Raw genomic sequence first — 24,220 nt, 5'->3', positions numbered from 1 at the left:
AGTAGTTCAAGTTAACAGGTGTGCTCATAAAAGAATAAATAATTTGGAAATGGAGGGTGGGTTTTGGAGAAATATGACTTGTCTTACACGATAAACGAACAAATAGCGTGAACCAGTAGGATCTGTGTAGTGCAAGTATATTAACCACAGAAAAAAACACGGGCATTAAGTCAAAGGAAGGCTCAGCCTGAGGGGCCTCTATATTCTTTGTAGAGAAGTACCAGTCATACTTGCAGGAAGCTTTTGTCACCCTTGTTAACTGACAGTGGACCCACTGTGCCATCTGTTTGTGTAAATTATACCTGTTGGGGAAACTGCCTCTGCTGCAGATTTCTAGGTGGATGGAAGAACAACAAGGACATAGGAAAAACTGAGGCCTCAGACAGACGTCTGGTGTCAACAGGAAGACACCAAAAAAGCTACAAATAGATGTAAGATTTCACTATAAAAGACAACCCCAACCTTGTCTGTAATTCCCAAGGTCAAAAGGCTTCAGTTCCTCCCTCCCTCCTCCTTTTTGCATTAGGGAATTCCTCCAGACATCTTGGCAAATATTTTCTTTCAATGGAGAGTAGGAAAGGGAGACAGAGCCCCTTCGTAGCTCTGCTTCTTGCCTTCCTACTGCCTGGTTTCCAGGTACAGAAACACGCAGAGGTCAGGCAATGGTGAGGCTACCTGCAGTTCTCTGTTTTCGAGTGATACACAGAAGATAAGATTAATTACAGCTCCTCTGCTTTTGCTGGATGATAGGGAAAAAGGAGAAAAATAAAAACACAAAACAACAACAGGAAAAGTTTTTTCATCATCCAGAAGGTCTTTGTGGCAATTTTTTAATCTTTGAAAAACATTACATCATAGAATAAAGACAATAGCAGCAAAACTTATCAAGATGGTACAAGCACATTCTGCTCTGTACCCTGGTAATGACATTTATGAAATTGTCCCTTTTCTGAAAATGCCTTCCTAAAGCACCATAAAATCTTACAGAGAGAAAGAGGGACAGAGACAAAAGAGTAGACAGAACATCTTTGCAGGAAGATTAACCAGTTGCTTATACTACAATTTGAAATTGATCAGGAAAAAAAATACATCAGCATCCCACCACAATGGTTCCCCAAATTTTAGGAAAGGTTTTCTTCTTCTTTTTTCCAAATGTAGGGCTGAAAAGGACTGATCATGGTTTCTCAGATCGGTCTACAAGATTCAGATCAAATTCTATTAGAGCTTGGAAAAAAAAATAAGTCTAAAACTACTTTCTAACACTGGCCTGAACAAATCCAAATTGTTACAAAGCTGCGATCCAGACACAAATCCTGCTTTTTTTCTAATAATATCTCCTACATGACTCCTGGATCTGGGAAACTGCTTAATGGTAGGATGAAGGCTGGTCTGTTTGGTTTACATCTCACAACTGACACTGTGAGATTTACTTTTTAAACATCCAGCTCTCACAAGGAGAAAGAGTGTGTGGGTGGAATATATTTGGGAGACTAATATACTATCTTACGTGCCACATATTACTTGTCTGTAATTTGCTCTCATGGAGTTTCAGCCAAAAAAAGCATATCCTATTTGCCTCAAAGGAGCACCTGCTAGGGATATGTCTCCTTTCCCCAAAAGCAGAACTGGTATTTCCTAATGGAGGGTGTGATGTGACTTGCATGCAGATGTAAGGGAGCACAAGAAGCCACATCTACCTATATGGAATGGGAGGCATCACTGCTAAATGTGTGTGCAAGATCAGAACATATGTGTCATGTGAAGGACAGGCATGAGCACATGATTTTATGGGGTCTTTTTTCAACCAGTTCCTTGGTACTCACCAGCACTGTGGACAAGACCTGCCTTTAGACTGACATATTCAACCCAGCATGACCCAGCACCTGGAGTATGTGTTGGCTTCATTAACACAATCTCAAATTACCTTTTGCAACTACTTTCTCTTAGTGTTTGATTTCAGCAGCATGAATCAACGTGGTCTAACATCATTATGTACTTCAGTTGTGTTGGCAGGAAGAAAATATTTCATTCCCGATCATCAGTGTTATTAAAGAGAGTAACTGCTACTGGTAGGAAAGAAGATGGAGACCCTGGGAGGAATTAGACTACCCAAAGCAACTTCCAAATCTGCATTTCTGTGATATCTCAAGAAACTAGTTGCATATGTTGATCTACAAATCTCTATTTGAGTTCCACAGATTTGCATTGATTGGCATTTGTTTTTTCATTGATACATAATTGCCTAGGGAAGCATCTCTGAAGCTAGGCTTATTTGTATTTAGTATTGATACAATGCCATCTCAGTAAGTCTGAGTGGCACTTTAGAGATAAAAGAGCAAATCTTCACAATAAATGCTTAAAAATAACACACTAGCTCTGCTTTACTGCGCTGACTTTGATCGGAGCAGATTTTGGCCTTAGATTAGACAAAGCATAGTTTAGAACATACAGATGTATAGAAAGGACTGAAACACATCCCAGTCACCCTTTTAATTCACATCTGTTTAGTAGAAGACTTCTTGTTCTAGTTTAATATGCAGTATAAAATAAAGCTCAGTCTTTGCCTCTTATTTATTTTCAGTGGATGATGGGAAAAGTGAGACTAGCAGACGTCATGTTGCCTGACAACATAAGTAAGCCCCTGAGAAACCAAAGCTGGCAAACAAACAGCCCATATACAGCATAAACACAAATTCTTCAGGAAAAAAAGAGGTTTCTTAAATACAGGATTTTTAACATCCTGTACTCACAGACATTGTTTTGTTCATTGTGGACTGTGAAGAATTTTGCAGAAAGACTCTGGCATAGCCCATTATTGGCATTGGAAGAAGCAGACTTCTACTAGAGACATCATAAAACCAGGCAGCAAAAGCTCAGATGATTTATAATTTCACAGCAACAACCAAAATCAGATTTCATTAATATAAATAACTGTTTTTTTAATATACTATTATTTCTAATAACATGCTTATTAGAAATAATACTCTTTGTGAAAGGATGATGAAATTCATAGACTGCCACATGGATGAAGTTATAAACCTTTCCGTAACTACTCATGCAAAATCTGCACAAGTTCAGTGGTGGTTCAAGAGGATCCCCAAAGGAGCATGCCAGAATTCTTTCACACAAGATAGAAGAGAACAGGATTGCAGAGCTGAAAGCTGTAGGAAAACAGACAGGTAAGTCCTCCTCTATGTGTGAGGGCTACAGCTACACAAAATCCATGTTTCCTTTGTTCTTTCAGGTCCTAGTTCCCACGTCAAGTCACGTTGTGCTCAGTGCAGGATCTGACAGTTTAAATCAATACATCGCCCTTTTGCTTGATTTTATTTTTAGGCTGCTGTGAAAGGTTGTAGTTAAGAGCAAAAAGATTTAGACATGGTTCAGACTTATGCTAAACTTGCAATAATGGCAGATCAGCCTCATTAGAAGTAATATTAGACCTTTTCCTAAGCATTATTAAATGCAAAAGGATGAGAAATTTAACCACAGAAACACCTGATGTTTGAAATGAGACTTTCTCCCAAGCTGCTATATACAATTAAAACCAAGACATGGCCTTTGCAAGGGGAGAAGCAATTTAAGACATTAGAATATCATTTTAGTTTTCAAACATTTGTCTGCCCCCCTATACAATACACCTTTTGCACTTCCAACATTGTTAATGGATGTACACTTGAGGCATCTAACAAGCAATCATATGGGAGAAAATATTTAGTCCAATAGTAGGTAGAAAGCTTTCTCAGCATGTTTCACAGACACAGAAAAAGGGATGAGAGTATTTTACTTTCATGTAAAAGGTCATCCACTGCTCTCTTTCATATCTTGCTAGGAGTTTATTTAGCATCACCCTTTGTCCCTGAAACAATCACATCTCAAACTAGAAGTTGCTGAAGACACAGTCAGAGACTTATGCATATCATAGCCAGGCAGAAACTCAAGTGAGCCACAGGTACCATCAGCTAGAATCTGGACAGGACAGACAACGCGGAAAATTTAGAGATGAAAAATATGCACATTATCTCATCAGAGAAATCACTTCTGAATTTGACCACTGAACACTGGTTCCTCAGCCTCTTTGTCCATGCTGGTGTGCTTTCTGTGATTTGCACTCTAACTCCCTATTCACACAGACAAGTTCTATCAGATGACAACTTTTGCATTACTTGCAAAACCCACTGGCTATGACTAAGCTTTATTTTTCACATAGAAGAAATGCATCTCATATATCCTTACCTATTCTTAGTTGTCTGTGCATCTGTGCAGGACTTCTCCATTGAAGGAAAGCATTTCTTGTGAGCATAGATAGTTGAGGAACAAATAAAACTGCATGCACAATGTTGTTTTAGGCATTTGACAGCCAAGGAAAACTGTTAGCAAAATCTGCATGTATCTGTATGTAGGCTTTCTGGTTCAGATGAGTTGCTCCTATGTGCCTGATCCTCCTTAGTGAAGTGGTGAGTGAAGTGCAGTACAATGTAACCTGGCAGGAAAGGACCTAGGGCTAATGGTCAACAGCTGGCTGAACATGATTCAGCAGTGCTCTCGGGTGGCCAAGGCCAGTGGCATCCCAGCTTGTATCAGAAATAGCGCTGCCAGCAGGAACAGTGAAGTGATCGTCTCCATGTGCTTGGCAATTGAGAGGCTGCACCTCAAATTCTGTGTTCACCTTTGAACCCCTTACTACCAGAAAGACATCGAGGTCCTGGAGTGTTTCCAAAGAAGGACAGGGAAGATAGTGAGGGGTCTGGAGTATGAGTCTTCTGAGGAGTAGCTGAGGGAACTGTGATTATTTGGTCTGGATGAGGCTCAGGGAAGACCTTATAGATCTCTACAACTCCCTGAAAGGAGGTTGTATTGTGGTGGATATCGGTCTGTTCTCCCAGACAAGTGACAGGATAAGAGGAAATGACCTCAACTCATGCCAGGGGAAGTTTAGATTGAATATCAGGAAAAAAAAAAAAAAAAAAAATTCACTGAAAGGGTTGCAAAGTATTAAAACAGGCTGCCTAAAGGAATAGCTGAGCCACCCTCCCTGGAGGTATTTAAAAGACTTGTAGATATGGTTCATATGGTTCAGTGGTACAATTGGCAGTGCTGGGTTAATGATTGGATTTGCTTGTGTGTGGTCCTGGAGACCCTATTTCACTCAGGTGTGCCAGTAAGCCCAGAGGGTTCACACCCTGGACAGACCTGCTTCCTGCTTGGCCCTGTTGCAGCTTGAGGAGGACAGGATGCAATGGTGGCCATGAGCTGCCATCCATGTCACAGTGCAGCAGAGCATAATGCCATGTGGCATCAAAGCCTCCAGCAGCAAGGGCAGCAGTGGAGACAACTGAAACTTCCCAGCAAACCAGGCTTACTGTCCTGCCTCAAGCAAGCTGAAGGCAGAATGCAGCTCTACACCCTAAGAAATTAATCAGCAACCCAAGCAGAATGAAATTTCTGTTGAACCTTATTGAGTTAAAGCAATTCCAAGTGACCTGAAAATTTTCAAACATTGTTTTTTTATCCTTATTTTTCGGGCAGATAATGGAATTACAAAGACGATAGTTCAAGTGAAGTGAAACAGCAGATAGAACATACTAAGAACTTCTTTCCTCCCCTGCACTTGTGATACTTGGCTCACTCCTGCAAATGGTGAAAAGCCAATCATAAACAAATACGCATACTCAGAATTTGCATTTACATTGCCATGCTTCTATTCACAGCTATGGCGATCATATTCAGGTGGCCAGTTGGATTTTGGGGTGTTTCATTATGCACAGAACTCCAGGAACTACCACAGAAAATGGAGCATGCATTTTGTCTATTCAGATATGGGCATGCAGTTCCAAAATCCAGTGTCTGTGTGACCTGCCAGTGGTGGTATGTGTGACTAAGAATGCTTACCCTTATACCTATAAGCCTACAGCTTAAATTGCAGGACTATTTAGGACTTGGAGAAGGCTCAGGGGAAGCACTGCTGGTGTAATCATGTATTTCATTTCCACCATGCAAAATCATCTATCTGTAGTGGCAAGCACAGTAGCCCACAGGCTAAGACTACCAATATTAAGTGGTTTTTTTTGGTAATTCCTACCAGTTATTTAGCAGCCTTTTGTTTGAATAATTACTATGAAGTCTAGGGACATTTGTGTTTCTCAGATATGTCCAGACAGCAAAAATGATATATATATATATTTAAATGCCCACAGTTTGGTTACGTTTCAGTTTTGCTTAGGAATGCAGAGTGCTTGTGTTTCAATTCATCAAGAAAAGAGATAGCAAATGTCAAACAAAATCATACCTGAAAGGAAATAAAACAAATAATTCAAAATACTTGTTTAAAAAGATACAAAATATGACAGCATTAATGGCACTTAAAGCTCTAAGCACTTAAAAGATTACCACCATATTTTTCTCAACTTATATTCCTAAATTTCTTCTTTTCTTTTTCTTTTTTTTTTTTTTTATTTTCTTTTTTCTTTTTTTCTTTTTATTTTTTTTGAGATTATGCCTGCAGCTCAAGTCTAAATTCAAACCTAGCAAAGGGGGCATAGAGCCCTGAGATTCTACATTTTTCCTGGCCCTCATCTGAATAATGTATACGCTCTTATGTCTATTTTTAAAAATTCAGATTCAGCTACAGAGAACAGCAGTTTGCTGACATGCAAAAGCTTTAGCTTTCCTTCTGTCTTCATAGTCTTACAGCATTAAAATTGAAGTTTATTTCAGTGGTAGAAAGTGTGAAAGAGAAATTCCTTTTTAAAAAAAGCAAGTGGCTCACTGTTTTATACACCTAGCCAAATACCATTAAATTAATATTTCTCTTCTTTTAAACAACATAGGTCTAGATGTTGCAATTTCTTCATATACACTTTCGTGCTGTGAGTTTACACTGAATACTTCCTATAGCAGAAAAAGATCCATTTGTTTCTTTTCTTTCCTTTTCCTTTTTTTTTTTTTTAAGTCACTGCATCACTGGTTAAGATAAATACCCACAGAGTTGTTTGTTTTGTTTCTTTGTTTTTCCTCTTTTAATGAAAAAAAGTAATCTGACCCTTAAATATGTCCGTGTTGATTTTTCAAACCAGCATCCAGCTGGTGGCCGCGTCCATTGACATTCTTTTGGAGTTTAGAAAGATAATGCATCTGGTTCAAAAATGGAAAAAAAAAATCTAGCTTGGATCACGTGCCAAAACGTAAACTAAGCCTTACTGAAAGTTTCTAGTTTGCTCCAATCATTTCTCCTCTTCTTAGTCACCAGGGAAAGGCTTAATGAATACATACTCCATTACAAGGATACGCTCCTTTTCATCCCTTTCAAAAGCTCTTCTTACATAGCTACCCTTTGTCTAATATTATGCCATGGTCGTAGCACTCTGGTGGCTTTGCCATAGTTCAGTCTCTTCCTTTGTGTCTTGCCCTGGTAATCTAATACAGGCTGAAATTTCCATGTGCGTAGCTTTCTGTTGCCATTCTTCAGTGCTGTGTTCCTGATTTGTTTTGGCAGAGCAAGCTTGAGTCTTTATGGCACAGTGAAATATTCTTCGATGCTATATAATTCAGACTGAATAAGGAGTCTGTATAAGGCACGTGTCTCAATATATATATGTATATAAAAACACTAACATTGTTAATTCAAGTCAAGCATATTTTACATTTAATTTCTGTCTTCAAGTAATGCTTTGTTTTCATGTTCCCTTTCTTTGGTTTCAGTGGGGATCACTCCATTCTCCAGGTCCAACTGCTGCTGGATGCAGTTGGTCAGAACCGTAGTGCTAGAAGAGTTCTCAGAATTACACATCTTCTCAGTCTCTTCTTCCTTTTTTTCTTCATCCAAGGAGTAGTTTCGGAAGGTCTCGTAAATTTTACGCACATCCTCAGGGATGGTCTTTTTGAGGTCTTTGTTTTTCCTTTTGGTCATCTTAGCAGATGATCCAAATTTGTTAATGATGTTGTCCTCAGATGCCCCTTGCCCATGCTTGTGGAGTTGATCGGACCCTTTAAGGCGTAGGTTGTTAGGCCTGTTGTTGATGCTTTCCTGAGATGAGGCCTTGAAGCGTCCTGTTTCCAAGGCAGTAAAGACTGAGCGCTTCTCTGGAGAGAGCATGTCCAAGGAGTGGGCTCGCTGGTCCAAGCCCAGGCGTCGGCGCTCCATGCTTCGGATGGTGGCTGCCCTCTGAAGTTTGTCGTGGATCTCCACACTGAGCCGACGCCGTGTCTCCCTGAACTCAGCTGTCACGTTTGCTTTCCACTCAGCTGCATGGGCTTTTATTTCTCCAACCTTCACAACAACAAGGAAAGAATAAAAACAAAACAAAAACAATAAAACGAAGTGACATTCATTCCTATTGAGCAGTAGCACAAGAACATTTTTTGTCAGGCATAGAAACAGAGACCAGTCTCAACTCCAAAGCATACATCTGGGCCCAATTTTCATTAGCACAGTGATTATACTCAGACAGGCTCTAAAATTACCAACCAGTGACTAGTAAATGGCATATGCAGCATATTACTGGGCTGCCAGTTTCATAGTTTGCTATCCTGCACATTTAATAGCTGTGTTGCTTGGGGAGAGTTCTTCATGCTAATCCCTCCCTGGTTAAGAACAAAATTCCTGACTTATAATGTCAGCAGTAGATGGTCAGGAGGAGGCAGAATTACTCACATATAGTTACACTAATATCCCTTAGAACATTACAGCACCCAGTATAGCAGTATAGTAATGTACTTTCCCATATTGCTCGTGGTTCAGTCCCATTGTTTGGTGTTCTGTTCAGTGCCACAAAGCAAATAATGTTGAGACTGGATAGCTCCAAATACTTCAAAAGCCTGCTGATACATCCATTCTAGAGTAATTTATATTGGACATTTCTGGCTGTCTCTAACAGAGGTATACATTATATAACTGTTCAAATACTACCACCCCCTAAGCCATCAGTAAGCATGCTGATTCATGAAGAAATTTTCAAAACACATCAGTGTTTTGTGTGGGAACCATCAGAATGTCCTTAAGTGTCTCACAGCTCTGTTCTGTTTCACTGCTTAGCACAGTAATGACTAAGAATAAAGCACTGATATATATTAAACAAGTACTTCTACTGAAAAGGGGAAGAAAACAAAAAGATAAACAATACAGGCTTTTTCTAAAGTTTGGCTAAAGAAGAACAATTTCAGAAGCACAATATCTGCAGCTGCCAAGAGAAAGAGTGCTGTGGCCTAAACTCAGTTTCTCCATTCAGTAGTCTACAGAGTATTTATTATCTTTGGTTCCTCAAGCCAGATGAAATGGTCACCACTTAGAATTGGATTGACTGTGGTAGCACGTATCTCACATCCACCCTGAGAGCTGAAGCTTCCACCTGTGGGTGCCAGAGCCAAGCACTGCAGCTCTCTTGCTGCTCATCAGCCTGACAGCTCTTTTTGAAGCCTTTTTATTCATGAGGAAACATTGAGTCTCAGGCGGCACAACTGCCTTCATAAATGATAAATAACATTACCTCTGCCAAATTTTGGTTATTCTTGCTCTTTGGTTAACTCTGCCAGGTTAGCTTTGCTAGGAATACAGGAAGACAATGCATTAAAAATTGAAATTGTATTAACCCTCTGTCAGCAGGCTTCAGATTAGGAGGTATGGTAATTACCTTTCGTCTTCCGCTCTTATTCTGAGCATTAGCAATATTGTCTTTGGATCATGGAGGACATGATCAGAGTGAAATGAGACACATTTTCCCTGATGCTGACTACTCAATGTCTTAATTTTTAATAATGCAGTACTCAATAAGGGACCTAAATCCAAACCTTTATTCAGAACCATATTCCATGACATAGGGAAGGGTGGAAAAAATCAGTATAGAGCCTGAATTAAAAGCAAGTTATTGTTTAATAATTAACAAAGCCTGCTAGTGTCTTAAAAATCCATGCACCTCTAATTTTAGAGAGAGAACACTTGACATTTTTATCACAGTATTGTAACTTGTTTCAGAGTGAAGGCTGGCCTCTCTTTTTCATAAATGCAGGCCTGCTGGTGTGTTCTGTGTACAGTAGTGCTGACAGAGGTGTAACAACCTAGGTTTGTTCAGTTGCTTTTTTTCAACACTTTGTGAAGGAGCTAAAAGATCAGAGCAAAGAGGACACGAAAGGCTGTCAGTGGAGGCAGTACTGAGCATAAGTCAAGCAGAGGAATATCCTTTAGACAACTAGGAATCAGGCACTTAGAAGTCTCTTACAAAAGGACAAATCACTGAGACATTACTCATACCTCTTCTTTTGTCTTCTTGGACAGGACCCTTAACCAGTCTCCAATCATACTCAAAACAGCAGCAAAATAGGCAAGGCCAACAAGGATCCAGAACCACACTAAAGGTTTATACCACTCCCGATAATGGATGTCAGCATTTCCTCCTGAAATAAGCATAAACTTCTCTTTAGGAAACATATGATGCCGAAACTGACAGCAAAATTTCTGCAATTCTGATAAATTCCTGAAAATATTTCTTCATCCTTGCCAACACCGCTGTACTTCTAATAAAACATGAGAGATCTGTCAGGTGGGAGGAACAGTCTGTTTTTAATTTAAGACTAGGAAATTACATATTGCTCTACTGCTACATGATCTGCCAGAGCACCTAGTAAACTTTTTTCCTTATATTACCGAGACAATTCAGAAGCAAGTCTGAAACTCCTTCTTTGATAATACATGCAACAGCACAAACACATTCTCAAGAAAAAATTTATTACAATTTGTCTTCCCTATTCTGAACTGCCTGCAGCCTGGTAGTTTGGAAACCTCACAGTTCCACCCTCTCAAATGATATATTCCAGATTCTTTGGTTTTAAGTAAAGGATTCAAAGATCTCCGTGTAGGAGACAGGAGAGTAACTTTCTCTACCAAATGAGGATATTTGACAGGAAGTTGATGCTGTATCAGCTCTGATAATAAGGATATGCTGTCTGCTTGGATGTAAGTTACAGGGATGAATTCTCTGGCCAGTGACTTTAGAGGAGATATATATCAAATGAAGCAACAAATATCACAGAACAGTTGAGGATGGAAGGGACCTCCAGAGGTCATCCAGTCCAACCACATTGCTCAAGCAGTTTTTCCTAGAGAAGATCTTCTTGGTTAGAGGGGAGCCAGACACCAACTTTTATCTCCTTTTGACACTGAAAAGCCTTTAGGATTTTCCTCTTGTAAAATGCCTCAACAATACAGTTCAGAGTTTCCACCTGAGCATTTTGCAACCATTTCAGATTACAGTTCTGTAAGTATTTTAATTTTATCCAGATTGAGCATGAGTGTGTGTAAAGCAGCTGAACATTTCCAAGAAAACTCAGACATTTGAGTATTGGCAAGTACCCAAATATTGTTTTGGATGTTGCTCTCTCATACGCTATATGAATCACTCTCTTTTTCTAGTCTTCAAGAGTGTAAAACAGTGGTAGATGGGGGCTGCTGTTGCTATGGTACAATGAGGCTATTCTGATCACACACATCCCTGCAGAAGCTTGTTATGGAGCAGATTGTCTGGGTCTGTCTTACAGAGTAACGAGCCAACTGAGAAAATATGAGACCACTTTTTTCAGCCTATAAAATATGCTGGGTTTTTTTTTTGTTTTTTTTTTCAGTCTACATCCATAATTGTATTTCCAACAGTAGAACAGAAACTTTCCCAGTCTGGCAAGAACTGAGACATTTTTTAGTGTAGCTTCACTGATGCTGCTTTACCCACTACGGTTTAACATTCTCTCTTTGATGTTGAAGGGGTAGCAATATGGCGATGAAAGTGACAGAAAATAAAAGTAACAGAAAATCTTTCTCAAAACCAGCAATGAAACACAGATTTCCTGGTGATCACCTGCCTTTAAACTCTTATCATGAGATCACCTTTGAAGTTTTCTCATTCAGGGTTTTGATTTTTCAAAAATTCTGGTTATTAGTAGCCACCCAGCTGCGAATTATATAGTCTTGATTATGTTGGATATGGAGCAATTTAAAATTTAGTACTCTGTTGATTTTTTACAAATATGTTATTCAAGAAAACACTAACAAAGTGTAGATGCCTAAGGAAAATATTGGTAATTATTTTTATTTCACACTTTGATACCACAAAGCCAGAATACCAGTGAGTTTCTCTTCAAGCTCAAGTGGTTAAAGTGGACTGAGTTCATACAGGTTCTTTGAAAGCTGGATGTTCATTACATGTTTTTTTCATATCTGGGGCTTTGTTCAGTGCAATTTTTTCCTCAGTAATTCCTGTCTTCCACACCACTATGTCAGAAATAAAGGAGGGTGAGAGTGTTATCTACAAAATAGTGTCTGCTGTTCAGCAAAGAAAACTTAACGTATCATTGTTTCTTCATTTGATATTTTTGCTCATTTGTATTTCACTGATGTTTAGGAAATAATAAAATAGAAGCATTATTCATCTATGCATCTTAATGCCTATAATTAGTATCCCTAATAATCCAATAATCACTAGTAATCCAATAATGGGGAAAGAAATCTCATTTATTTTAACCAATTTCTTCTTAGCAAACAGTAGAGCAAAATAAATTCTCTCATCTCTGAAACCAACAATCCTTACTCTCTCCTTGGTAATTGATAAGGATGGATATTTATAGTTCCAGATAGTACTCTATTCATCTGAGAGAATAACCTCCTAGCACTGAGCTGCATATGCTGTTAGTCCTTTTTTGCTGTAACAGGGCATCTGCAATGTCAAACTTCCTGCCAAGGCTAGAGAACAAAATCCAGATTCTCAAATGCTGCAGATCATGCAAAAGAAGTTTTTAGCAACCCTCTACCATGTCAGACCAGACGTTTCTCCAGCCTTATAGCTCAGCTCTACTTTGTATAGCTTTGTCCATTCATCATTTTGGCTACTTGCTTCAGCAGTCAGCCTCGGCTTGAGACCCAATGGACTAATACAAACATTGAATTCAATAGGAAAGTCATTTGACTTGTACATAATTCACTGCATGATAAGGGGTAATCAGGACTTCCCAGACTCCTGTTATCTACACCGCAGAAAGCTTGCACTCTGCAGATGGCAAAGCACCTGGCTCATAATTCAGTCTGGAGTTCTCCACGTTATTGCACAGTAACCCCAACAGAAATATGTGGCTTCATTTCTCTGAATATAATAAATTGTAAAAAGCTTCTTCTCTATACCAAAAAATAAATTCTAAGTGCCAAAGCCCTCATGCGTAGAATCTAGGCTCAGTGCTGCTCACCTGCTACAAAGTCACCAAAACCAACGGTAGTCAGAGTGACAACCACAAAGTAGATGGACTCCAAGGCTGTCCATCCCTCGATGTGTTTGAAGATAACAGCAGGAATGGTCACAAAGACAATGCAGCCAGCCAGGATGAAGAGGATGGTAGAGATCACCCGGATCTTTGTTTGGCTCACTTGTTTTTTCTGGAGAATGGACAAAACAAAGGGGAAAAAAAAAAAAAAGAAAAAAAAGAAAAAAAAGAAAAAAAAAAAGTATGTTATTGGAACTGTATAGTTTACTTTATTTATGGCAGACAGATCATGATGATGTCATCTGGTATTTTGATTTCTGTCATTTGTGAACTTATTAAATAGAACACAACTCTTCCTCTCACTAAGTGAGAACTGTCCCCAGAGAACAGTGAACCCCAATGGTCTGAGCACAGAAAAATGGTGATTTCTGCTTTCCTAGGTAGTCACTAATCTATGAGAAACACATCCTGGAAAACTAGTCCTGAGTTTCAGAAAGGCCCCAATACACACCAGTTTGAGTTCAATGTATAAAAGAAAGTGTACATTCGAACCAACAAAGATATATGTAAGTCCACACAGCCTTACCAGCCCTAAGTGCTCAACAAGGAATTTTTTTTTTTTCTTGAATAACTTTTTTTTTTTTGAAAAGTTAAGAGAAAACTAATTTTTTTCTTTCTTTCTTTCTTACAGGTCCTACACATCTACGCTGATTAATAGGATTCTTCCATGGCTTTTTCCCTTTCCAGGTACATAAACCTAGTTAGAAATGTTCTGACCTGCTCAGTGTCAACAAAAGGACCAAAGTGCTTATCTTCCCAGACTGACACAACAGAGACAACACAGATTCATTCAGAAAGCAGTAGAGCAGTAGAAGACATTAAGCATGGGACTACAAGATACTATAGTCACTTTTCAGACTAGACAAAATGCTAAATATATGGCAAATTACACCATATTTCAAATATGCTTGTTGCAAGACTTTCTAGTGTCACCTCATATTTCATAAAACTAGCCCAATATACCATACTACTATATTTAAAATATCACTGGAACGTTTGCGACCTTACAGCAAGATCATGTGTTACCTCTGTCTTCCAAAGACTTTCTTTTCTCTTTTCCTGACAAATATCTCCAGGACTTCAAACAAGTTGTTTACCTCTTTGGCTAGTTGAACGGTGTTGTATTTTTAGTGCTAGTATACTGCACCTTCACAGAACATGCAGTCCTTGTCTCTACACCAGGCACTGCATTTTGGAGCACTCCTTCAAAGAAAACATTTTTTAAACTCTTCTTTTGTCCCCTTTTCCTGCTCCTAACTTTATGCCCTCTCCCATGCTGCCAAATATTCTTGGAACAAATTCTCTCTTCCTGCACACTAATTAAGCAGCTTGTCTTCTAAATAATTTCCTCCAGATGAAAATATTTTAACAAAAGGAAAGCCAGTCTTTGTATTCAAAGCATAAAACAGAATATCACACACACACACACATATATATATAAATTTCAATTCTTATTTTTTACAAAGCACATTGTTGTTGTATCAAAAGAAGATGCAATATCCATCCCCTGTTTCTTAAGTGTAGCAAGTAAATGATGTAATGAGAAATGGATATTAAAAACTGTAAGCACTCACATTTGTTACTAAGCTTGGTAGAGATGATCCTGAATACATACAGGACGCAGCTAAGGATAAAGAAGGATTTGTTTTTTACATAGTTTTTTTTTCCCCCCTAAAACAACACTTCTGCAGGGTGTTTGTCTAGACCCAGATGGAATATGCAGCAAGCTTTTCACAGGGCAGCAGCTTTCTCAAATGTTATTTTTATAAACTGCTAAGCATGGATCTTGCTACAGTCATAATGCAAGTACTGATGTTGTGTTATGAAAATACAGAAACACTGCTATGGAAATTTTCTAGGCTCAGTATATCTCTTTTCCATCTTCTTTCGCTCTCAAGAAAGCACAGTTTGGGCTTTATGATATGCATTGACTAATTTTGTCAAGGTGCTCATTATGATACTGAAGAAACAAAAATAACAACAATAAGACCAAACTTCTGTTCTGGTGGAGCTGTATACAGGCCCAGAAAAAATAAATTTGGAATAAGAGGCATCCATTCTGCATATACTATTCTCAGACACTGGTGCAGACAGAGGGCAACAGAGGCTCATGACACAGACTTAAAGAAATGCAAAGGATTCATTCAAAGGCCAGATTTGGAATATGCTGCTTCTTTCCTCCATCCATCCTTATGCTTCCCTCTAAATTATAGCTATATTCCCTGCTTCCAGAGAGTGCAGAATGAGTTCATAATGGTTGTTCTGCATCGGTTCCCTTTACCTGAATGGATTTTAACTTCCTAGTCCTGGTAAACCTGATTTTGGTAAGTGTTGAATCAATGCTTTCTTCTTTTAAAAATTTCCAGTGGAAGAAAAACATTTCCTGAAAATGCACTTCATCGTCATTATTCATCATGTACTCTCTTACCTTGCACTTACATAAGTTTTCTGTCATTCAATTGCCTACTATCCCTATCTTTGCTTTATTAATTTATTCTCTGTAAACGTTCAGAAAGGTTCTAAAATGAGAGCCACACTACAAAAAGCTAAAATAAAGAAAGGATGTTGGGTTTGTACAACCAACAATGGGAGTCTATCCACAACCAGAAAGCAACATAATGAAAACTGCTTCCCAAGTAAGAATGTATTATTACAATATAGTGTAACACAGATGAATACTCAACAGCAACAAAGTTTTTGCATTTATCAGGGATTCTTCACTTGTTTTTGTTGAAGATGCTGTTTGCAAGAGCTGTAAAATATTAGAGGCATTGCAGTTCAGTGACAAGAGTACGATCCAGTAAGAGAAATTATTAATTGCTTGAAATTCTAATAAAGAAAAACAACAACAACAACAAAAGCACATTAAAAGGTCTCATGTGAGCAGACAAAACAGTACAATATTTCCTCTGGAATGCCCTGTAGCTAATGTTCTATATCTCTAAGCTAGATTGCTCTCTGTTTAACACACAGAAAAATAAGCATTACAATAGTACCAGCAGTAATTACTTTGTGGGATGAACTTCAGTGCTGATGCATTGAAGTGAGTTGAGGTTCCAGATAACAGCACACTCAAGATTTCACAGAATCACAGAATCACAGAATCACAGAATGACCCGGGTTGGAAGGGACCTCAAGGATCATGTAGTTCCAACCCCCCTGCCTAGCAGGGCCACCAAACATACGTCTTTACTAGATCAGGTTGCCCAGAGCCCCGTCCAACCTGGTCTTGAACACCTCCAAGGACGGGGCATCCACAACCTCCCTGAATGCCAAAAACAGATACTCCATGGCTGGGATCCACCGATTTTGTCAGGAATTTTTGATTCTAAGCACATAGTCTAAGCACTGTGTAGCAAATATACTTTCCTGTAGCTTATATACAGCAGAGTATTTGAGTAACAACAGTATATTAAAATTTGTACCACATGGCAGAGGTTGAACTTAAATAGATTTCATAGACAAATTTAGCTCTGATGAAGAGCCATTGCATGTAATGGAGTCACAGCCTGCACCATTGCTCACTTAGTTCATGTGCAGAGTTATCATTTGGCTCTATCTTGTATTAAGCACTGCAGCATGAGGACTACTAAAGCAGGTAATGACCAAAAGTACAAATAAAACTTCCTCTTCCATTTCCATAACCATAATTAAAGTACCAGATGGAAGCAGAAATGAAGATGTGGCTTGTACATTCTCAAGGTATTTCAGAGACAGGCACTGTAAATTTACCACCACTGCATTTCATCCTCCACTTCAACACTGCAAGAGTCAATGGTCACAGTTTTGCCATTGCTAGGCATACTACAGTAAAGATGGCCCTGGGTCTGGACTACTTTACAGCCAAGAGAAGCAGTTAGAAGAACAAGTGTTTCTAGGAAGAGCATTTAAGGAGTCCAAGCAGAAAGCAGCAGAAAGCAGAATACTTCTGTGAAGTACACAGAGACTAACAGTCCCCTTAACGTCAGATAAAGTACTGATGAACTAGAAGTGAACGCACTCAGAGTTTTCCAAACTAGAGCAATTATCTAGAAAACAATGCCCAGGATTTCAGAAGGGCTTCATGTACTTTAACTGAAACAGTTGTCAGACTACTTATTAAAAGGATTGAAACACACTTCCACGCTGCGTTCTATTGTTTTCTGCTCAGTGAAATTCCCTTTCAAGAGGAAAGACTGAGGTGTAGATCTATCAAAAGTAGCTCACAATCAATCCCATTGTGGTGGATGACAGACTGTTTGAATTTTCATAGGCTGAAAAAGTCATTGTGTTGAGGTCTCATTTCCCTGAAGACAGCACATCAGTCTTAAGTTTTTACAGACAAAAGATCTAGAAGAGTAACTCCTCAGCACCAACTGTTTTTAAAGACAATCATTTTTTGTCTAAATAAAGTTTGATGAGGAAGATAAGCTAAAATAAATAGAAGCACAGCATTTGCTACTGGTGCATCTTGCTCATGATTCTAGCTTTTTTTAATTGCTCTTTCAAGCTGCTCTTTCTGCTATGCTCTTTGCATAAAGCCTATGCAGACACTGAAAGTTCTGGATTTGTACAGTACTTCCATTCCTTAATTTCACTTCTATCATCAACTAATATACAGAAACATCTTCAGAACTGAAATAGAGGAACTGGAAATGAAGTATAGAACTCACCAGTTTCATGTGGCACTACAGATGTATTGCTGACAAGTACAAGTGTATGCCTAGTTTTTTAGTATTTTTATGTGGTAAAGTCCACTCTCAGATAAATATACTTCTTGAGAACTATGAAGGACAACTCATTATTAGCAGATCTCTTTTGCTAGTACCTGACCATGCATACATCCATAAATGTAATGATAACTGACTGCAAAATTTTGATCTGCATCTAGGTTTTGGTTTAAATCGCTCCTAAATTTCAGAATACTCAGGTTTGAAATTACACTGAAGTGCTCACATAGTTGAAATAAAGCATACCTGAGTATGTACATATATAAACCAATGCTATTTTAGTGTACCCCTTTCACATTGTTCAAGAGACTGCAACTCTCAGCCTGACACTTCAGGAGTTATAGGCAAAAGTACAGATAATGAGCTGAGACTTGATGCATTTGCTGTTTCTACTACTCTGAATTTGTAAATCAGCATTGTACAACAATTTTTTTTTTATTATTTTTTTTTTTTTTTTATCTGTACAAGATTTAACCAGACAGATTAATTTTTTCCTGAGCAAGTTATTCTGCTGCTTCTGGAGCAGCACAGTAGCAGCTTCAAAGAATCAAGTTCCTAAGCAATGAGAGAGGCATAAAATTGCAAAAATCAAATGAAAACTGCCTTAGGTCAGCACACACTGTGTAACATCTCTCTCCAAGGCTACATCACCTTTGGTCCTCCAGTAACGAGGTGACTTTGTGAATGACAATAGAATTTGCATCATCTCTTCCTCAAAGTTATTCAGCAGCTAACTTGCCAACTTCATAAGAAATCTTATTCTTGTCAGTGAAAAGGAATTCAACTGTAAGTCTACCACTCACTTTCTGCATTGCTGGATTAGATGCATACCTTGCAATAGTAGTTTTCAGAGTCTTTGCTCCCACATCTGTAATGTCTGCCCAGGATGGCTGATAGGCCAGTCAGCTTAGAGCAATACTCATGTACAACTCACCCACCTGAAAGAGCAACGCCCTGTCTGTCTGCTGTATCAGCAACCAGCAATTTCAACACACTGTAGGAGTCTGTAACAGGAACTGCTGATGTGAAGTGGTGAAGAAAGTAAAGTAGCCTCAGCACTCATTCCTTGTTGTGACCTCACTGGTTACAAGATTATGATAAGGGAAGTCTATTCTGAGGAAATCGTGCAATTGTGCCTTCTTCCTACTTTATGCCCATCACATATCCCATGGAAAATAACTGCAAGGCAGAACCTAATGGCAGTTCCAGGTTTGGAGGAGCAGAAAGATCAGTAGAGCAGAGACAGGTGGATAGATCAAAATACACCTGAAATTATGAGGGGAAATTTCTTCTGTGAATGGCTGTTTGGTTCTATCTCCCCATTCTTCTAACAATACTTTCATGTCAGCTTCATTTAATTTCTGTCATCCTTAGCCACTTCTTCCAACATCTCAGCCTCATTTCTCTTAATTTCCAATTGGCTTCTTCCCTTTCATCTCACACAAACCTGTCATTTCCTCTGCCTATGTATTTTCCTGTCCATTTAAAAATAATGTTTATAAATCACTGTTTCTACAGAATCTTAATACAGAAGTCCTCTTCCTGGCTGGCTTCTATGGTCTGAAAGTGGTAATAACCTATAATAGAATGTAATTAGATCTACTGTCTTCATTGCAACAATAAGAATTTCTTATTAAATTATAAAAGCATAGGATTCCTTTCTGGTGGCAGAATTTTTATATTCACCAGACATTTTGTTTTGGTGGAAATGACCCGGGAAACTGCTAGACTAAATTCTGAACACCAGAATTTCGGTTCATAAATCTTGAATCATCTTGGAACAATACAGTGTACATGCACCACTGGTTTGAATTTCATACCCTCTCCTGACAGTTCTGTCAAGAGACAGAATACCAGCAGATGGCAGATTGATCACTGCTCTAGCTCATTCCTCTGTGAAAGCTCTTGAGTGTGATAAAAATAACATAGAATTAAAATATTAAAATCACAGCTTTTTACCTTACAGAAAGTAATAATAAGTAACTCTATATTAAAAAACAAAAACAAAAGAAAAACCTAAGATTAGATGTCTATAGCCTCAGTGAGATTTTAGCAGCTATGTAGTAACACAATGATGTTGGCTATTAAGGAAATGAAATAGAACTTAAAAGAGTTTGTTGATTTGATATATATATTGATTATATTGATATAATCATATATTATTATATTGATTATATTGATATAATCATAATTATATATATTGATATAATTTGATTAGGTGTCAGGAAGTAGAGATCAAACCTTTCCATCTGTTTGACATAGTTTTATATGCTTAGACATGAAGGTGTCAGATTTTATGAACAAAGTCCAAGTGCAAGCTTTTCAACATCAGATACTCAGAACTGTGTACAGGCTCTTGCTAGCTAACGTCACTAAGGTTACAGTACATTTATCTATTAACTATATGCCGAATTTTGAATATAACAAAAATAATTGCAAATCCAGAATGATTTCCCTGTTTCATCTAAGCTGTGATCTGAATTTGAATTTCAGGCTTTGAGAACAGTATCATCTAAAAGCTTAACATATCCACTAAAAAAATAATAACTAATGCTGGTGTGGGTCTGCAAGGTACAGAATACAATGGTGGTGGATGCCTTGCAGGGAGCAGAAGTGGGTTCTGAGTTATGGCATTAACCCAGTGGAGAAGAGGTAAAGGAAATCTCTCACAGCTTCACTGGACAAGCAACTGGACCAATTACTCCCCCCTACAAAGTTTCTTTCCCTTGAGCTGTTGTACTCATTTCTAGTTAAGGAATTCATAAAGATAAATCCTGTCACTGGCAAAATAACAAAAGAGAACAGAGCAACCAAAAATCACTAAAAAGAATTTGATTATCTAAGAGAAAGAATAGGTAGGATAAACGTAATGTATCCAGAAAGGCAAACAACAGTGTTTAGGAAGGGTAGAGCTTTAGAAGTTGCTTAAAGAATGTTCCCCAGTGGCTCACTGGGACTTCTACTCCTGCCCCACTCCCATTCCAAGCTTCCAACAATAACTGTTTTTTCCTATATCTTTTTCAAGGTTCAGATGAAGTCCATTGCTGGTTTGTTTGTAGGGTTTTTGTTTGTTTGTTTGTTGTGTTTTTTGTTTTGTTTTGCTTGTTTGTTTGTTTGTTTTTTGTGAGGGGGGAAGTGCATGTATTTTCCATAAAACTTATAGGTCTTTCATATCTAGAGCACATCATTTCTCAAGAGGTCAACAGGCAAACAAGTTCTTTAAGCTTAACACTGGAAATACAGGCATCAGACGTACCTGTTCTGATAATTCTCATTCATTGAATTATGCTTTGTTTACAGAGACACTGTATTTCTGCACAAAGTACTGTACTTTCTAGATGCATAAGCTTCAGTGGAGAAGTCTTGCCAACAATCATGTTTCTGTCTGCTTGCTTACATCCCTGTATGGCGATCAATGCCCTACTTGCTGTATTGCCTGGCTTGTCCTCAGCAGCACTGCAGTAAGCCAGCGCAGTGAGAGGAGTCATAAAGCCCAGGAAATGTTCACAGCAGTTTTACCTTACATGCCAGAAAATCATAAAGCGCTCTCAGAAGCATGATGTGCCCACTCTCAATGTCTGTACCAAACTGCAAACGAAGGGAAGATCTGTCTGGTTATGGTCATCCAATCTACCTCCAGATAGAATCTAAACACTTGGTACAAAGACTGAATAAAGACTATCTGAATCTAGCCTATATTTAACTCATGATAATGACACTGCATTCTGTAGCTGTTTACTCTGGAGTGCTATCCTTTCTATCTTTAGATGTTTTCAACCTCTGTGTATATAGAACAATCTAAAAGAATGGAGTTTGTTCTGCTGTTTATTATATACCTTAATTGGTTTTAGAAACTGGGTTATTAGAACTGAATGGGGCACTCATGGTGCAATAGCACCATGGATTTGTGCAGTGACAGAAGGGTCTTTTCCATTTGGTTCTTAGTCTCTTTGCTGACACTCTTATGCTTTTTAACCAGGTTTTGCAGAGTTATCTTCAAAGAACCATCCACAGTAATCCCAAGTCCTGCTAGGAGTAGTGAAATACAGTTGTCATCTCTGACTAAATATACTAGAATTTATTTCCTGAAACTAAAGAACTCAGCATTATTTTATATTGCTAACACTAGGTTTCATTTATCATTTTATCATCATTTTACACCTTTCATTTTAGCTATTCTGAAATATCTAGAGTTGCAATTTGCAGACACTGTCATCTGTAGATTCTGTCACCTGCATATTCATCTTCTTGTCTGAGTCACTCCAGACCATTCCTGTCAAAACAGTAAGATTCCAACAGGACTCCAGCTGATTCACACCAATGCTCTACTCCTAATCTCCATTTCTCCTTCAGACAGTTACTGATGTGTGAGATCTTTTCTCTTTCCTCATCACAGCTTGATTTTCTTATAGCCTTTGATGAGAAAACTTCTCAAAAACTTTCAGAAATGCAGTACATAATATCAATAGATACTGTTGCACACTCAGTGAGCCTCAGCTAATTCCAAAAGATTTGTGAGACACACCATCAATGTTTTCTTAGCTCTTCTAGTGTCTTCTTAGCCTACATTTATACCTTTCAGTCTCATTACAAATATTCTGCAGATTTTGGTGTCCTAACAGTTGTAGCAGGTTGCTTTACACCCACAAATATGTTGAATTTGAGTTCCTCATGGAGACAAAGTAAGAAACAAGACTTACACACTGAATAACAGAAACTACATATAGAGCTAAGAGCTCACGGCTCATAATTAAATCAAGAGTGGTTGCTTCACTTCTGGATTCTCTGATTAGTTTCAAACATAGATGGTTTCTGATTATGTAAACAAAACATATTAATAATTTATATAGATACCATAATAATAATGATAATAATAATAATTTACATTAGCAAATATAAAGTATATATTATGTATTTATGAGAAATAAAGTAAAAGGAACAAACATATCTTGGGGATATGTACTTTGCTTTGGAAGCTCTCAAAATACCAAGGAGGAAAAGGAATAGTTTGGATGATTAACTCAAGAAAACAAAGGAATACTTTTGAATACCAAAGAACTCCCACTATGTGCTGAAGAGCTATATTAAATGTTAGTATCAACATTCATCTATGAATCTTAAAATACTTCAAATAGGACATGTATTATGTTTATTTGTAAACTATCGTGCTGACAGTTTAATGGTTTTGTCAAAGTCACCTAGAAAGCCAGTAGTACAGTTGAGAATTAATCAAAAATTTTCTAACTCCCTGTTCATATTATAACTACTGCTATTCTGGGGGAGCAGAAGCAGTCTGGAAGGCTCCAAGATTCCTTCAGGTGATGTAGGTACAGTTACAAGAAGCTAGCCTGGAAAGAAAGTTGTGAGCTTGGCTACCTCTGTTTTTGCAGAACCAGCCAGCCTGAGACACCTTTCAACAACCTTATTTTTAGTTCAAAAAAATGTAGGCCATTTTCAAGTGTTCAGTCAGGCATGTAAATGCTTACTCAGCCATAATCAGCCAGCCACCTTTTTCCATATTTTGTCTGAGAGACACTCCTTATGGCTAGTCTGGGACACTTCACAGTAACTTAATTAAAAGGGAAATTGCTCATACTCCAGTTAAATACTCAATTATTTCCTTTAAAATACAGCTACAAGTAATTTGCTCTCAGCTGTGGGAATGTTTTGGAAATAGATGCCTATTATGCTAACCAGTTTGGACAGCTTTTCATCTTCTCCATCCCTGGAATCACTTACCTCTAGTTATGCTTCATCCAAAGGAACCATCATAGAGGTCACTTCTAGAAGTTCTGCTTCAAAGAGAGAATCCCTGAAGTGAACCATCGGCAAATTAGCAAATTATCATTTGCCAGGTCAGCAGCAGTGCTTGCAAAAGAATTGCTTGTGGTGATATAGACCCCAAAAATAGATGGTATCAGCTAGAAGAAGGGAAATTATGTGACCTACTCAAATCTAGAAAATTCCTGCAGGAGGTTGGAACAGGCTGCCCAGAGAGGCTGTAGTTGCCCCATCCCTAGAATTGTTCAAGGCCAGGTTGGATGGGGCCCTGGGCAACCTGGTCTAGTAAATCGGGAGGTTGGCAGCCCTGCCTGGCAGAGGGGTTGGAGATTCATGACTCTTCCAACCCAGGCCTTTCTGTGATTCTGTGATTCTATGTACTAGTATTTTGCACATCTATGCCAGTGCACCCGCTTCTTGCAGTGAAAGTGTAT

General features: G+C 38.3%; 1 protein-coding gene across 3 annotated transcripts in view; it reads right to left on the bottom strand.

Annotated features, from left to right (window-relative positions):
• Window positions 1–806: 806 nt before the first annotated feature.
• Window positions 807–24,220, bottom strand: part of KCNK10 (potassium two pore domain channel subfamily K member 10) — a 54,255-nt gene continuing 30,841 nt past the window's right edge. For 2 of the 3 annotated variants that reach the window (XM_072338310.1, XM_072338309.1), the window contains exons 6-8: window positions 13,222–13,408; window positions 10,247–10,389; window positions 807–8,269 (exon numbers count right to left, since the gene is read on the bottom strand). In XM_072338310.1, the coding sequence (XP_072194411.1) occupies window positions 7,646–8,269; window positions 10,247–10,389; window positions 13,222–13,408 (954 nt within the window). In that variant the 3' untranslated portion in view covers window positions 807–7,645. The remainder of the gene's footprint in view (window positions 8,270–10,246; window positions 10,390–13,221; window positions 13,409–24,220) is intronic. The other variant, XR_011903759.1, reaches the window with a different exon arrangement.

The sequence above is a fragment of the Excalfactoria chinensis genome, chromosome 5 (assembly GCF_039878825.1).
Source record: "Excalfactoria chinensis isolate bCotChi1 chromosome 5, bCotChi1.hap2, whole genome shotgun sequence".
Lineage (NCBI taxonomy): Eukaryota > Metazoa > Chordata > Aves > Galliformes > Phasianidae > Excalfactoria > Excalfactoria chinensis.
The sequence above is the reverse complement of the archived record's forward strand: the minus strand, read 5'-3'. Positions and strand labels throughout refer to the sequence as shown.